Here is a 16,736-nt window from a genome sequence, read left to right as displayed (position 1 = left end):
AGAAGAAATGATTACTCATTTCCCTGGAATAGCCTCAGATCTTTTGCCATTTCCATGCACTCACACTATATTTGAAAGCTCGAAGAGGACATGCAAATGATTAGAACAGTTCCAACAGCCCAAAGGAGAAGTCAAAACAGCGTCTCTTCTGGTGCTTGGGAGCACATGATTAATGAGAATTTCCTCCACTGGGAAAGGCTCTTGCAGTCTTTGGCCTCAAAAACCAGCAGACTTTACACACCAGAGTCTTACTACGAGCTGTGAGCAAAACAAACAGGAGAGGTGGGTCTCAGAATCTCTTATGCCTCTATGTTGCTTGCAAACTGAACAGCCTAACTGCCAGCATTCTGCCATTCACCTTTCCACATCCGCATATTCACAATCAAAACCAGAAGCTGTGTAGTGTAGCCTGTAGCATGGACAAAATCCTCAGAAAGCACCGCTCTCTCCAGCCTCCGAGGGGAACTGCCTGAGTAAACACTGGAGAACTGCTCCCTGTAGACATTACACCACGTAAGAACTGATGCAAGCAGAGGCTGGGGGTAAATCTGCTCCCACTGATGGATCTACACCTGCATATACCACTTCACCTTACTTACCAGAGAGTTTTCTTTGTGCAAGTAATGACACAGCATGGCAGGCTGCACAGCTTTCTGAGCCTCCCAAGACACGTCCTGCACACAAGCAGAGCCTGCTGACTTCAACTGGACCCTGCACACGGCTGCATCTGAGTCATCTGGATTTTTGTGCTTATGAGTACAAAACCACTTGCTGTGAGCCAGATGGAATTAACAGAGTATTCTCCTTATTTCTAATTGTTAGATCATCCTTTTTTAACTCCAGCAAAGATGACTTGCAGACTAAGTCTCTTGGGGGTCAAGGCAGTTGTTTGTACAGCAATTAGCACAGTAGGATCTCAGGCCACAAATGGCCTCCAAAGCTACATCTACACTATCGTGTTAGCTCAAAACTCAATTCTTCATTTATGCCCAAGCTTCCCAACTATCAACACCACCTACACAGAGGTTTATACTCTGGCCTAGTCAGGAACATGAAGTGAGCTCACACCTCATGTAGAGACCAGCTCAGGCTTGAGCTGTGCTCTACAAACAGCACGGATGCAACAGTTTTTAGCTCTTTTCTCTAATGGGGTCACCCAGAGAGGCTGCCATGGGCAGGAATTGAAGCTGCAGTTCTCCTGATATTCAGCCAAGTCTTCATCATCTTGACTTGGAAAAAAATCGAAGATGAACTGGAGTCACACATCTCAACATCACCACCTCAGCTCCTGGGCAAAGCTTGCTGAAACAAAGGCGTATTTGCTAGATCACACTTGGATCAGCAGAGCACAGTGACTGCTAGCGTTTTTTCAGTTAACATAGCAAGAGACGTTTGTCTTGGATGAAAGCAAACAGCAGCTCAAGAATCTAATGGCCCACATGGATCTTTAGAAAGAGGCTCTGCAAACCCCATCTGACAACACTAGTGAAGCAGTGCAAACAGACTAAAGCAACAGCTGCTTTCCCAAGCCTTCACTAAGGAAGCACGATGCAACAGCTCCAGGAGGAAGATCAATATTATGATCCCAGTCCTGCCACACTAGGGATCTCCAAGACCAGTTAACTAATTCAGTACAAAGGTCTAATGAGATACAATGAGAATTAAAGCCAAAGTCAGACAAGCAACAAGGGTCACATTACCAATAATGTGACTAATTTAACCAGAATTATAATGAAATCTCAAACACTTTGGGGAAAAGCTCACCAAGAAACCACACAATCCAAATGGAAACATTAGTCCTGATGCAGAAATGACTGGCTGCAGTCTTTGACCTGTCTTACCCCCAACATCCAGATGGAATACCCTAAATACCCGTCTTTTCATGCCCCAATCAGCATCTGAGCTCACCAGTCTTTTCAAGCAGACCTAGCATGTTCCCTGCCACTCCCAGTTTCCAAATCTCCACGTATTTAGTTTTCAGATTTTACGTGATATCTTTTGCCTGCGGCACAGTAGATCACCTACCCTTCTCCTATTAGCCCTCTCTGTTTAATTACAGTTTAATGTGAATTGATCTTTACATTAATGAGCCTGTAAAGAAGATTGATTTTCTTCAAGAGACTTTTATGCTCAGTTTGGCAGCAGAGTAGTCCTATTGATTTCGCTTTCTCCAGTAAATACGCTGCAGAGTGTCATTGCATCCTCTGTGAATCAGCTAATCCTATTTCACACTCTTTTGCTTCAAAAATCCCTGTTCTGACTTCCTTGTTATTTGTGCTTTTTCAGAGGAAAATCATGAGGCCAAAGCATCTCAGACGGCTTTGACTGTTGCTAACACACAGCTCACTGCTGTGGGTCACTATTCCCTTTGTTCCTAAGTGGTTGGGGGCTTAAAAGACTTACAGTGAAAGAAGTGAAAGTTATTTTTAAGTGTTTAATCTGTTAACTTCCTTAATTCCTAGCCAGCTAAGTACGTAGCACAGAGCACACTCTGTTTACCACACTTGCTTCAGAGGTCTGGTTGGCAGGCTCTCTACTGAGCTCTACAGCTGTGTAACAGCCTGTGCTGGCATGCCTTCATCAGTGGATGCTGACCAAATCAGGCTGGACACCCTGGAGACAGGGCAGAGGACAAGGATCCACCTCCATCATCCCAAGCAGACATCCCAAAAGCCCTCCAGGATGCATTTACCCACCTGCAGGTAGATGAAGCAGTAGCAGACAGGCTCCAGAGTAAGGGCTGAGCTTGCGTCTGCACAGGGGTTCATGGAAAACCCATGGTAGCAAACCAATACAGAGCTGATTGCACCTCAGGTCCTCCTCTTACCTGGCATGCCAGCAAGGCTAAAAGACCCTCCAATCAAGTTAATGAGGAAAGTGCATACGAACAGACTCAGTTCTGCTGCAAATAAATGGTTTCTTCCATCCAGTCCTTCCCCACCAGATGAGGTAACAGTCTTCTCAAGAACCTATAGAGTTAACACAACTGAGTTGCAGTAGAACACTGGGAAGGGAAATCCTCAGCCAAGAGCATGTCAAGTGAAAACATCCTGCCATCAACTCCCAAATGTCCAAGTCTAGGAACTGTAGCTAAATTACAAATGCTGTGGGAATTTCAGGCAAGATTCTCCTCTCAGCTACTCCGATGTAATTTCGGAATGAATCCAGATTCAATCTCTCCCCCTCCCAGCTGAATTTCCTGGCTTTTGTTTGCACTAACAGATGTTTGCATTTAGTGTTTGCCTTTATTTGGGAACCCATACATAAATTATTTTTCCCTTCTGTTCTATTAAAAACCTTATCAAGTCCCTTATGTTTGCTCTTGTTGAGATGAACAACTTTGGCAGTATTTTCAACGTGCAAGGCAAACAAACTGACTCTTCAAGGAATAATTAAACTGAACTAAATTTCATGGCAGTGTATCAGGACATCGCATGTTTGATACATATGTGAGGCCTACATCCCTCTGCAGCCTGAAATATCCAAAGATTTGGAGAAAGCCTTGAGAATTCTCTCTCCAACACGTTCCCACACGCTTGCATATATACATAACTGGCCCGTGGTCCACACACATGGGGTCAAGCAAGTTTTGGGTGATGGAAACAGGTATGGGGAACCCAAAAATAGGGAATACAAAGCAATCAAGCTTATTAAAAAAACCTTTATGGAAAATTTGAGTTTGGCAGTATGGCAGATTTCTTTCTCCCAGTACCAAAAAGAGAAAAATTCTCTTCCCCAGTTTAGGAAGAGTAGGAGATGAAGTAACTAATTTAAAAGGGCTGTTTTGAGTGACAAATATACAACCCTTGCTCTTATAATGCATTCACAGCCCTTTGGAAATACTTAACCACATGCAATATACAAAACCTACTTCAGAGGTTTGTGAGGTAAACACACTTCACACATTTCTAAACACTGAAAAAAAAAAAAGGAAATATATTTATTTTTCTTTAGCAGTAAGAATACACTGTAACACTATATACTTAAACATAAACTAGTTCCTCAGTACACAGCCTTCATTATGAGTCTTCACCCTGGGTTTGGTTTGGCAGTCTCCCCAATTATTACTTCACAGATTTGAAGGCCAGAAGAAACCAGTATGACCATATAATCTGATTCCTTACATCACACAAGGTCAAAGAACTTTACCAAACAATTTGCCTATCAAGCCCATTAACCTAGAGTTGAAATAAAGGACTATCTTTTAGGAAGCCATCCAATTGATTTAAAGACTCCCAAGGATGGAGAAAGCTTCACTTCCTCAGCAAATCATTCCAATGTGAGTTAGTCAGCAACATTGATTAAAGCAGGTACTTTAGAACATCTTTCAGATTATTTTTACCTTTGGTAAAAATTAAAAGGAAATGCAAGGGGGGGAAAAAAAGTAGCATTCTCTGAAACAAGCTAAACAAAGAGATCTTTCTTGCAGAGAGGTATGACAGCAGCATTACAAATCCCACTATCAGAGTTATTTATGTGTAGCAGCTGAGGAAGGCAATACAGATTTCTGGAAAGTGATACTAAGCAGGTCTGTTTAGAATATTGTCCTTTTTATCATTTGGCTTTGTACCTTCCCTTTCCTTCTGCACCACTCTGAAATTTCAGAGGAGCTGTAAATCTACTGCCTTCTACAAATCATTATTCCTCCTTTCCAAAATGCTTATTTCATTTCAGGAATAATAATAAAAAAAAAAAAGCTCTAGCAATTTGGTCCTTCGCCAACGGCAAAATTAATAGCAAAAATAACAACAGAGGCTTGTGAAACTCAGATCATTTATAGACTTCGTGAGAAAGAAAAGCCAAGATGGGGGGCCTAAAACTATGTCCTGGATGGTAAATTGTACACAAGCTTTCCACTCATAAATCAGATTTCTGGAGTTTTTTGAATCCCGGTGCATAACTCAGTGGGTTATGCGGCAGTCTGGTGAGCTCAGTTCAAGTGGCAGGCAGATGGCCCCTCATGTCAGGGGATCGTGCCTTAAACAAGGGACTCTGCTCAGAGGGATTTACCACCCCACTCCGCAGCCAGCAGCCCCCAGATCACACATCCAGACTTCACATGTGGGCACAGGAGCAGGAAGAGGCTGTGGCAGGAGGCACAAAGCAAATGAGATGGTTTCACACCAACTGCATGTCACACATTTAACAGGTCTGATAACTGCTGAGGACACACGCCACACATCCCTCCATCCAGAGGTGGTTACTTATTCATTTAACAGAGACACTTGCTAGATCCAGCACCAGTGATAGCAGAGGAGCACTCTGGCTCTTCATAAGCTCTGCAGGAACACAGTACACTCAAGAAAGAGATCGAAGGCGCCATATCTCAAATAAAAGCTAAACACTTCGTAACAGGAGTAAGATACAGACACCAATTTGAAGTTAAGATCACTAAACTGAATTAAGATGGTGAGGAAGTTCTTCTGTTTTACATATTTTAACACTGCCTAATGGAAAAACAGGAAAAGTGCCAATTCATTTCACTCAATTCTGTTCTTGATTTAAGTAACAGGAATGAACTTTTAGTCAACAGATCAAGGTTGTCGCCAAGTAAGTTGGAGTCTTTTGAGCATGAGAGGCCAAACACCTGGTGGTCTTGACATGGGCATTTTCCACTACAAGGAGAAACAAATCCATGACAAATATGTACACCTGCCTGTAGGTGTATGCTGCACGGCCATGCACGCTGGAAGCCATCGCTCGAACTTCTCAAGCACTTTGCTAGAGTCCGTATTAGCTATAACCACTTCCCTTCCCAGGAACTTGGGAGGTATCATGCATACCTCAGCAAAATTCCTTCTTGGTGTGCATTACAAGCAGACACATGCAAAAATAATTTTAGAAATCAACACTCTTGAGGTATTAAGAGGTTTGATATTATAATGTCTTTATTCCCTTCAGCAGTGTCCCCAACTCAGGATCCTCGGTGGCAGACACACAAGGGCTCTCAGGTGTCTAACACTTCTGCAGGCACCTAAACTACTAAAGTTAGGAACTTCAAAGCTTCTGCAGATCTAGCCTTACAATCACCAATTACCTTCTCAAAAGAACAGGGGAAAAAAAAAAAAGAGAAGTTGAAAGAGGCCATAAAAACAGGTCTGGAATGAGTTCCCTGAAAGATTAAGATGTGAACAGTCTCTGGCTTTAAGAGAAAAGAAGAAATTACCAGACCAGGGGAAAGAAAAGCACAATAAAGAAAAGGTAAAATTATATACTCCCTTAATATCACAAGTGTGTCAATGGTTGAAACCCAAATGCAGATGAGAAAAAAGATAACTTTACTCAATATGCAACTAATCCATGGTGTTTACTGACGGAAGTTAGTACTGACACACCGTTAATCAAGCCCAACTTCACACAAATCATAGGACTCCAGAAGATGTTCCAAGGAAGGTGCCAACAAGCCCAATAATGAAGTCTGAAGAGTCAGCAGAAGTGGGTGTGACACACACGGAATTCTTGGTCAGTAGCAGCTAAACCCACCCCACAAACAGCCCCAAGGCAAAGGCCAACAGAGTAACTTACAGGTAGAGGGAGCGGACACTGGAAGCAGCAGGTCCCAGGGAAGGAATGGTGGTCAGCTCGTTGTTGTTCAGTCGCCTGCAGCAAACAGAAAATAACTGTTGAAGCAAGCAGCCTCCAACCAAGCCTGTGGGAGCAGGGGACAGCCATGACGCTTCATCTGCCCCTGCTGACTCTTTGGGAACACCAGCATTATGGCAGAGGCCTCCATCTCAAGGGCTCTGTCTGCATCTTTCTGATGGTCCCACCTTATCCTCCCAACTCAACCCTTTAACAAATGAAAGCCACCATACCTGGTCCCACAGTATCTTCTTTATAAAAGCAAGGCTTTTTTTTACCCTTCCACCCACTCCCTTAAGCAAAGTCAAGCACCACCAAGAAATGCCCTGTGCCACAGCCCTCCATCAGCCCAAGTCCCCACAGACATCAGGGAGCTGAGCCTGAGATAGGAGACTGCTTGCACCAGGTCCTCAGGACACTGAATTTAACTCCTTCCCCAAGAGCTAGCCCCAGCTTGTCCCCCCATGCCAGGCTGGGCAGTGGGGTGCCATGACAGTGGGGAATGGCGGCCTCAGGCCCTGTGGAAATCCTCTGCAAGGGCAGCACCATGAAGCCAGCAGCAAATATACAAAAAACCTGGTGTGCTGGGCACAGTAATGCCACCAAAACCAGGTGAGCTGGTCCTGGCCCCGGACCCCTGGGGCTAATGGCAATTGCAGACAGGCCCCACTCCTGGAAACACGGTACAAAAATGTCCCCCCTCAATGGCCTAATGTTTGAAGTGTTTTTCTGACTGAAAACAGATCCTCGCCATGTGACCGGCTCTTCCTTGGTTTAAAGAGCCCTTGTTTGTATGGTGAATTAGTCAATTAATTACTGTAACAGTCCCTTGTCTGGCTGCTTGAAAATTCCCTAATTTCTTCACCATCTTGCCCGCCCCCCCCCCCCTCGCGCCACATGCTGAAGCGATTAAAGCCGAGCCCCTGCCAGGCCGAGGAGCACAGGGCAGCTCCCCGGGACCCCCGGCTGCCTCCGACCAGCCGCTGCTTGAGGCAGAGCCTCGCTGGGTCTGTTTCTGCTGCCTGCCTTTAAACTGTTCCCCTTCTGCAGGGGCTCTGCCAGAGGATCTCCAAAAGATCACAATTCAGGTGTGAGAAGCAGAGCATCACACAGCTGAGGCATGATAAGATGTGGGCACAAGTTTGGGCAATCTTAAATTATGGTGGGGTTTATTTTATCCCCCCCCCCCCTTTTTTTTTCTCTTCTTCTTTCCATTAAAACTATTTTTGGCACGTGGGAGAGGGCAGCAGTACATCCATCCCAGAACTTCCTACTGATTCCTTCGAGAGGAGGCAAGATATTTGATTTCATGAGGAGTTCCAGGCACTGCTGGGATAAAAGCTTTCCTCAGCCTTGGCTCTGCCTCTGACATTATACCCGTACCTAAAATGTAAGGGGAGGAAAAAAAAAGCCAGATGCATTGCAATTCAGCAAGGAGCTCCAATTTGCAACTAAAAGCTCATTGTTGTTCATATTATAGCAAGGTCTAGAGCTTTCAAAGGTACAAAGCAAGCTGGAAAGAGCATTAAAGTGCATATATTTGTGCCATGTTTTCATTAACGTCCAACTGAGCATCTTTTGGAAAGGCATGGGAGAAGGAGGATAATTAGGCTCACCCTCTGCTAGTCTGGGTCAGCTCTGGTTAAGCAGCTTCAACACCAACCGGCGTCTAACAACTGGTCAAACCCTCCTCTGACATAAGTGTGATTTTCATGTATCAGCCTCCTGTCAGGTCAGAAGTCAGTCAGAAGTGGTTCTCCCACCTCATTTTCTCTCTTGGCTCACAGGCACCAGTTGCCAATGCATAGACAGCCAAGCTTGGCATTTGTCTGGGATTTCTTTATCTTCCCCCTTCCCCATGTAAAGGAACAAAAAATTATCAAAAAAAAAACCCCCAAACCAGAACAGTCAGGCTCAACAAATTCAAAATTTGTTTCCTTTCTCCTCCCTAGCCCTCATGTTTGACAACACAAACCTGTTGCCTCTGGACGCTAAGGCAGAAGAAGAGGGGGGGCCACCCATATAAAATATTTACGGTCCAGTTGCCAGGCTGGTGTCAAGCTGAAATGGAGCCTGCTCAAAAATAGCACAGCTCTCCAGAGCTTTCAGTGAAAGGCACTTTAGAAAATAAAAGGTGAGTTGTTTGGAGAGGAATTTTAGCAGTTACTACTTCTTTGTTACAAATGAGCTTGTAGAAAACTTGAAGAGCTGTGCAACCATGACCTTCATGGATCCCATGATCCGTATGACCCAAGGAAACCCCAGAAAGGACCACAGGGACTATCCCACAGCAGCACCCTCCATCTCACCCTTTCAATCAAGGTATGAGAGTGGACAGAGCCTGGAGGGGAGGGAGACACCAAAGGCAATGAGAGAAAACATAGGTGTCCTGAAGGAAGAAAGAAATGTCACACTCTAGCCTCTTCCACCTGAGCCTCCATCAGCACAAAATTATTTATTTCAGAGCATGTGGGATCATGCGGTTTCATATCACTTTGAGCTACTAAATTTCACCCACACAGACTTAAAACTTTTAATGTGAAAAAGCTTCTTTAAAAGACACCAAACAACAGCTTAAAACCAGGGAAAGGGAAAAAAAGTGGTGTAAATACAACTATTACTTTATTACCATCTCAGTGAAGCAAAACAGAGCATCCAAGATAAGGCATTAAGTTTAAATCTTTTGGTTTACAGAGATTTTCTTAAAATTAAGAGAAAACAAAAGTTTTCACAATACATTGCACTAATTATTCACAGAGAGACACACACAGAGCTCTGAGTCTCATCTGTAAAGCTCAAGAACTACAGGCACTGCGTTTGAAGCATCATGGGAGGTTTCAGGTCTTATCAATACATCTATTATTTGGGGCAATCTCTTTCCCTGAGGGTGACTTGGTTTGCCCAGCATCGTGCACACAGCAAAACACTGACTTGCTCTCAAGACATGCCACAGCATGATGCTTATTTCATGAATGTTTGTAAAGTGCTTAAAAAAAATTCAGAAAGGAGATGCTCTGTCAGTACAGATGTGGTTCTCTTTGTGAAATGCAGTTTATTTCAGTGGTCTGTGGTTTAGCTGTTATTCAAAAGCAACCAAGATTGGTAGATAGGGCTTTTAATAGAGCTTCTCCCTCACACTTTCCAGAGCCTGCCTTCCAGGCTCTGCTCCAGACCTCTGCCTCACCTCCAGTCTCCCATTTCTGACTGCTCCCTTTCCCTCCTACTCACTCCTCTGCTCTCTCCCTTTTCCCTAACCCTGCCTTTCTGACACAGCAAGCAGCTCTTATCTGCACCATTACTTTGCAGGCTGCACTACTTATCTCCCCCAAACCCTGACATCTTTTTTTAGAAGCTAACTGTTCAGTGCAGGGCATGTCCTGCTCTCAACACATGAAGCGTTTTGCACAAGGGAATTCCCTACCTAAGGAATCAGAAGCCATACAGGTTTCCAAACCCCCACTCCCTGAAGTCACATGCCTTCAGGCACTTGCACAATTAAAAGCTACTGCTAAGCCACAAGCATGTTAGGATAACTCTGAAGTCTCATGGGATCAGGGCTGTGATTCTCTTCTTTAAGCACAGAGCAATTTAAGGCTTTCCACAGTTTATAGAAAAGTTGAGAAAACAGAAGCTGTAGGCAGCATTTTGCTCACCTGCATCACTTTCTCTCTCCTCCCTGACTGCTCTCTAGGATGACTGTTAGTGAACTGATTGCAGAGCACCACAGTCACTCCTGATCCATATTCCTCGCTTCATCATTAAACCCTAGCAAGTCCCTACTATTAGTGTAAGCAGGGGAGCCAGGGGCAATCAGGCAGGGCAGAGATACTACTTTAAATCCCCACTGTCCAATCCTGCAGACATTAGCCAGGCAGAACTCCCGACTGCAGCAGACTGGTTTGCTGATTTAAGAATCACAGGATCTGGCCCCTCCACAAGCCCCAGAGCCAACACTTAATGAAAACAGACAGAGGACAAGAGAAAATGCACAATACACACAGAGCACAGTATTGTTTCTGAAAGGAAATGTTTTTTCAGTTTCCCATGAGGCATCAGTAGCTCTTCAAACAGAGCCCAAACCTCAAGTATGCCAGCGATTCAACATTCAAACATGAGCTCATTACCTCAACCCACCGCTTGCAATTTCAGTCACTTTCGTTTTTCAAAACCCAAAATCAGAGCTCCAGGAATCGCTGTGCGTAAGCTGACAAGCACAGCTCCTCTATGAGTGTAACTGCTGAGCACTTACACAGATCAGGAGCTAGGAAGTCCTGCAATTCCCCAACCAAGGTTTCTTCTACCAGTAAGGGGAGGTCTGGCACAGCCACTCAGACCTTCACCAGCTCCTTCTCTTCCCCCACCAAAGCAGAAGACAGCTCTGCTGTTTGAGCCTCTCCTAGCAGACTTCAAACTGAATTTGTTCTGGTTCCAAAAGGAGCACAAATGTCTGAGAGAGGAGGAGACACAGTTAAGTGCTTTGTTATCCACTACACTACACCTTTGTTTCCTGGGAGATTTGGGTTAGGTTGGCATCAGGTATCACCATCCAAGCTGTTCTGCCTTGCTTCAGGGTTATCCTTTCAGCAAGGAGCTTTGTGTGTATGTTCAGGTGTGTTAGCTGAACTGCTCCCTCAGAGCACTGCACAAGACTGAGGGAGGCAAACTCCAATGATTTCCAATAACAGCTATGCTGTTTTAATTGGGATGTTGTGTTCTGCTAATTAGTTTAAAGAAAACCAGCACAGGTACAATACGGAGGGAAAAAAAAACAACAACAATTTCCACACCAAGTCCAATCTGCTTACTGAAGTCAGCTAAAGGGGTACTGTCTTAGTAAGAAACTATATACAATTTCCTCCTGGCTCACAAGCCACCCTGGCAAAATAAAATTGAAACATTTGAAAGAATACTTACACTTCCTGCAGGTTTGACAGCCCTGCAAATGCAGAAGGATCAATCTCCGTCAACTTGTTGTAACTCAGGTTTCTGTTAAAATAAAAGACAGTGGGGTCAGCATACTGCAGTTACTGTGCTCAGCAAAACATAGTTGTCTTAATTATTGCAGACTGCACTGGGAGGGTGGGTTTGTTTTTAACAAGAGCACTTAAACATGGCAGAGCAGCACTTTTCTGCTGAATACATTGAGTTACTTTTTGTGATCAAAGCGTTATCTAGCTCTCCCTAAGCTTTTTCCTCTTTTGCATTAGTGTGGTTTTAATTTGTCTTTATATTACACAATTACATTTATTATTCTTCTATTTGTTATTCCCAACCACAAAACTAATCACAGATGAATAGGATATTTCCTGACAAATTAAAGTCTGAACTGAAGCAATCAACAAACCTTCTGTTAAATATTTTATAGCTATATTCACACAGGGTATCTTTTTTCATATACCACTATACTACCTACATGCAAAAAAACACATAGGTACATACATTTACTACGCATTGTAAGAAACAAGCAATCGGTTGCTTTAAAGGACTCTGGCCAGACTCTTCAGTGAAGTACTTTTATTAAACATTCTTGCAAGAGTGGGTGTCCTAACCAGTAGGTACACACCGCCAGAGCGACACAAAGTTTTATATCCTATTCCCAATAGCAAAATTCCTCCCTTACTTCCCTATGGTTGAGGTACTCCAAGGTTCACAGCCTATCCGATACACCTATGAAGTCCCACGTAGTTTAAATTTCCCACCACTCTATTTTAATCTCCCACCCCCTTTTTATTGTTTTGGGTTTGTTTTTTTCCCCCTCCTTTTTATAATAAGATGCTAGGCAGTTATTCAGTAGCACATCCTTATCTCTAGCCACAGATGTCTTTCTTAGTTCCTTGCATTGAAGGAGCTGAGCCCTCCTAGTTGCAAAGACGACATTATCATTTCTCACATGCATAAATATAGTATATTCTGTGTTTTCTAACAAGATGTTATTACTGTATCACTAAACACTGGTTGGTTTTTTTTATTTCTAAAATCAGTGTGATTACAGCTTTCAGCTGGTCACACAGTAGTACAAGCTTCATTCTTCAGCAACCTCAACCAACACCTTCTAGGTACCAACAAATCTAGATCACATTAGAGCACTTTAGTGATGGAGAGGGTGGGAAATAAGTTGTGCTGTATTATCTGAAATCAGCAAACGGACAAAATAAAGCAAATAAAGTACCAACTCTGAAAACCACAAGCAAAAGCTTTGCCGTGCTCTGCTGTAGCATCACACAGCGCAACAGCAAAGTTTCCCCTCCTACATTTGCACTATCAGCACATCACACACACAGGTCAAACCTGCAGCTAGGGACTTACTAGGAGAGCACAGATCAATTAAGACCAAGTGACTAATGATGTGGAAATTAACAAATGGCCTAATTAACATGATGTATGCAGTGCTGGCATGTTCCTGTGAGTGTGTAATCTGAAGAGTGGGGAGGCAAATGGATGGGTGGTAGCAAGAAAAGCAACCACAAGAAGCTGTAAGGAAATTGTGAGGGGGACCTACTTTAATTTTACCCTGCTCCACACCCTACTCTAGGATATTATCCTGGGTAAAACTCAACCCTCCCATCTCCTCTGCAGGGAGGTTACACCCTCTTACTGCACCTCTGAACATGACCCAAAAGATTCACGGTCTGATTTCAGATAAGCCCTCAAACATTCAGCTGCTTATTCAAACCACCAAGCCTGTCTGACTAGAAAACTGGCCAATCTTCCCTGTTTTGTGTATTACCTCTGTTTTAAATCTGTGCCCACAGAACCCAAGCAGGTCTGGAGTCCAAACAGGTAAACAGGACTTAAGTCACCAAGGCACCTAATGAACTTTTACGCATGCTACATGACCCGAGAGCTGAGGGACACAAAAAAATGGGCAGCTGCCAGAAGAGCACAGACAGTGACCTGCTGTTTGAATTGCTTGTGCTAACCCAGTGCACTTTGTGGTAAAGCAAAAGAGAAATCTAGGCCTACAGCAACACTTACAAACACCAAGACTTGAAAGGCTACAAAGCTTACCAACTTTGCACAATTAGCAGGAAGCGATAAACACCTCTTTCGAATGAAAAAGCAGTTATTGATCACCTGCCCTCCTTTAATGCATTTATGGGAAGTCCTCAAAGCATTCCCCTGCACACGGGAATCATTCGATAGTCCTCACACACACGCCGTTCCCCATCGTTTCAGAGCAGTCAGCTCTGAAGACAGCTCCTTGCATCTTGCCTGAAATGTTCAATTTTTTGCCAATACCTGCTGCGAAAGCAGGCTCTACAAATCAACAACACAGGCTGGCTCTTAGCAGAATCTAGACCTGAAGCTACACAGGAGTGTAAAACCTAACCAAGCATCTAGTTTTAAAATATGCTTGTCCTGTAAGCCCCCACTGTCTTTTAAAACACTCAAGAGACCTTTAAATCAATACCAGCCTACAGGAGATATCCATTTCACTACAAACTCAAAGGCATTTATCTAAATCAAAGTCAAACTGCAGTTTAAACTCAGAGTGCATTTGAAAGCCAAGTCCATATTCATAGCACAATTACGAATTAAAGTGCAATTTGCCCACAGATTACATTACTACTTTTTTTATGTTTTATAAAAAAACCACACAGCAAGATCAGGTTGGAGCTTGTCCCTGGCCTGATGTACAGGCAGAAAGAGGAAATACAACAGGTAATGTCCTACAGGCTCAACACAATAAAGACAAAGCTGACACAGAAACACTAGTGACAACCTGTAAGGGGGAAATGCAACCACGGTCATGACCGTGCATGAGCCCATCTGTATTCATGTATTTCTGTGCCTTCTACTGCTGCAAATCTTTGCATTTCTTCAGGTAATGCATTTATCTTCAAAACATTCCTCTACAATAGGCTAAGAGGCTATTTTATGAACCAAGCACTGAGAATCACAGGCACCAAACTGATTATCCCTACGCTTATCAAAGGAGCCAGACCCCTGGTTTACCCACTGCCCAAGCACTGAGTGATGCTGACATGAACTTCACAAGTTCACAAGGAGAAAACAAAGGTCTTTGTAAATTAAAGGATTTAATGGCCACAGTTTAACACCATCCAAAGAGACTTTCTCATTATTGTTTCTGCAATTCAAGAAGTCTGAACGTTGAAGTCACTGCACAAGTAGCTGTCTCTTCAGACAGCACAGCTGTACTTTGCCTGCTCCTGCAACAGACTTTCTGATGGTCACTGCAGAAACACAGGTGAACTCCACCTTCTTGTACGCCAAAGCCTTCAGTCCTCCCCATATCACCCTCTCCAACCACCAACTATCCCCATCAAACACACTATACACTGCTCAAAAATCAGTGGAGAAGCATGTCATGCATTAAAAAGGGAAAGCTAGAAATAGAGTCAGTGCAAAATAAACACGAGACTTGAAATTAAATAGATACACCAAAATAAACAGTTTACTCTATTTCTGAGACTAGCTGAATTTTAATTTACATTAAAGTGCCCAAGAATTTCTAGCCTGAAGCATTAGCAATCAAAGGATGTGTTTCCCAGAACTCAGATCCCCTCACAAGGCAGTATTTGGCATGCTAGTCACAGCATTCAAATGGGAGAAAGAATTAACGTGCTCCAATAGATAGATCATTGGGACCGGGAGTCAGGAAACCTCTGTCTATTCCTGGCTTTCTTAATCTCCTGCTGGGTGACCCGGTCATGTCACATCACCTCTCCAGAGCTTTTGTTTCCACAGCCACCCTTTGTCTCTCTTGTCTATTTAGACTGTAAATAAAATTGAGGTAGGTATTGTCTGGGTTTGCCTGATGCTGATGAAATGAGGCCTCAATCTTGGTTGGGCTCCAGTAATGCAAATAAAGGGAACTCAAAACCTGAGGTCATGGGTGCGTATGATGCTCCCCCAACCACTAAGCACACGTCCCAGATTTAGAGCAGTTCATGAAGCACTGGAGGGGCTGTAACATCCCCATCAGCTCAGCAGTGCTGGTTGGAGATGCCAAGCTTGGGGGCACAGTTGTTCCATCACTGAAAACTGCCATGTTTCTGCCCTCCCATTGCACAGAACACGTTCTGTCTTGAGGAGCCCCTTGGTCTGATGCCATGCATTAGTGCAAGAGCTCACGCCGAGTCAATGTTTCTGACATCAATATTCTAAAATGGCTTCTTCAAAGAAAGAGCCCTCAAAACTCAAAGCCAAAACTCTGTCCTTTCCCAAATCAGCACTCCTCTAAGCCACTTGAGTTACCTCACATGCTGGGCATCTCTTCAAAGAGGCAGCTTATAAAGCATCATCTACAGTGTTTTATGCCAGTCCCAAGAGACCAGGTCTTTGGCATGCGGTCAGCCCATGTCCTGGCACCTGCACCTACATATGGGGTTAGCTGTGCCCAAGTGTGGGCATACCCACACAGAAAGCATACTACCCCGTGTCCTGCCTGCTTCTCTGCATGGGTACATGTTTCTGTTGAGTTATTGATGGGGGGATATTTTGATCCCTCCAAGGCAACTGTGAAAAAGAAACAGAATTCAACAGACAACCAACATAAATCCTGGACAAGAGCCTGGGCTATAAGTTCAGGGAAGCATCCTACAATGGTCAGAACCTTCTACAGATGGCAGAGAAGTCAGAGCAGAGGCACCAACTTCAGTAGCCCCTAACATTCAGGAAGTTTTTTCCCTGTTGAATAGAAGTGGTCTGAGGTTTAAGCCTATTTAAAGAACTTTATTTTGACTTCATGGCATAAGAAGTGCTCTGCACATTATTTATCTATTACATACTTCAAGTCTTCCTTGTATTGGCTAATCCAACAACGTTGGGTTTTTCCCCTCCTGTCCCTAAGATGCCCCATGATCAGGAACTGAGAGTCTGTTAAATCAACATGGGAAGGATCCTGTTCTGCCTATTCATCCATTCCAGTTTCTAAATAAGAAAGCAGTGTTTGCCTTTAGCATTGTGAAAATGGCACTGTGGATCACTGAACGTTGCAAAGACTGAAAGGAAAGTCTCATTAAATATAACCAGGTAGACAGTCTGCCTTGAAACTGTCTCCCAAAAGTAGTCATGCAAGGAAAGTCTCATTAAATATAACCAGGTAGAAACTGTCTCCCAAAAGTAGTCATGTTGTCACATAAAGAGTCCACTCAGCTCTTTGAACCATGAGATGCCAACCCCTGCCTCCC

At 43.7% G+C, this 16,736-nt stretch overlaps 1 protein-coding gene across 1 annotated transcript in view; it reads right to left on the bottom strand.

Moving 5' to 3' along the window:
- LRIG1 (leucine rich repeats and immunoglobulin like domains 1) overlaps window positions 1-11,568 on the bottom strand; it is a gene marked incomplete at its 5' end in the record, with an annotated part of 53,284 nt that extends 41,716 nt beyond the window's left edge. Inside the window, 2 exons of the mRNA XM_010164833.1 lie at window positions 6,526-6,600; window positions 11,497-11,568. Of these exons, the coding sequence (XP_010163135.1) occupies window positions 6,526-6,600; window positions 11,497-11,568 (147 nt within the window). The remainder of the gene's footprint in view (window positions 1-6,525; window positions 6,601-11,496) is intronic.
- Between the last annotated feature and the right edge of the window lie 5,168 nt (window positions 11,569-16,736).

Source organism: Antrostomus carolinensis, unplaced genomic scaffold (assembly GCF_000700745.2).
Source record: "Antrostomus carolinensis isolate BGI_N321 unplaced genomic scaffold, ASM70074v2 scaffold1823, whole genome shotgun sequence".
NCBI classification, from domain to species: Eukaryota; Metazoa; Chordata; class Aves; order Caprimulgiformes; family Caprimulgidae; genus Antrostomus; species Antrostomus carolinensis.
Note: the sequence above shows the minus strand (reverse complement) of the source record. Positions and strands in the feature narration are given on the sequence as shown.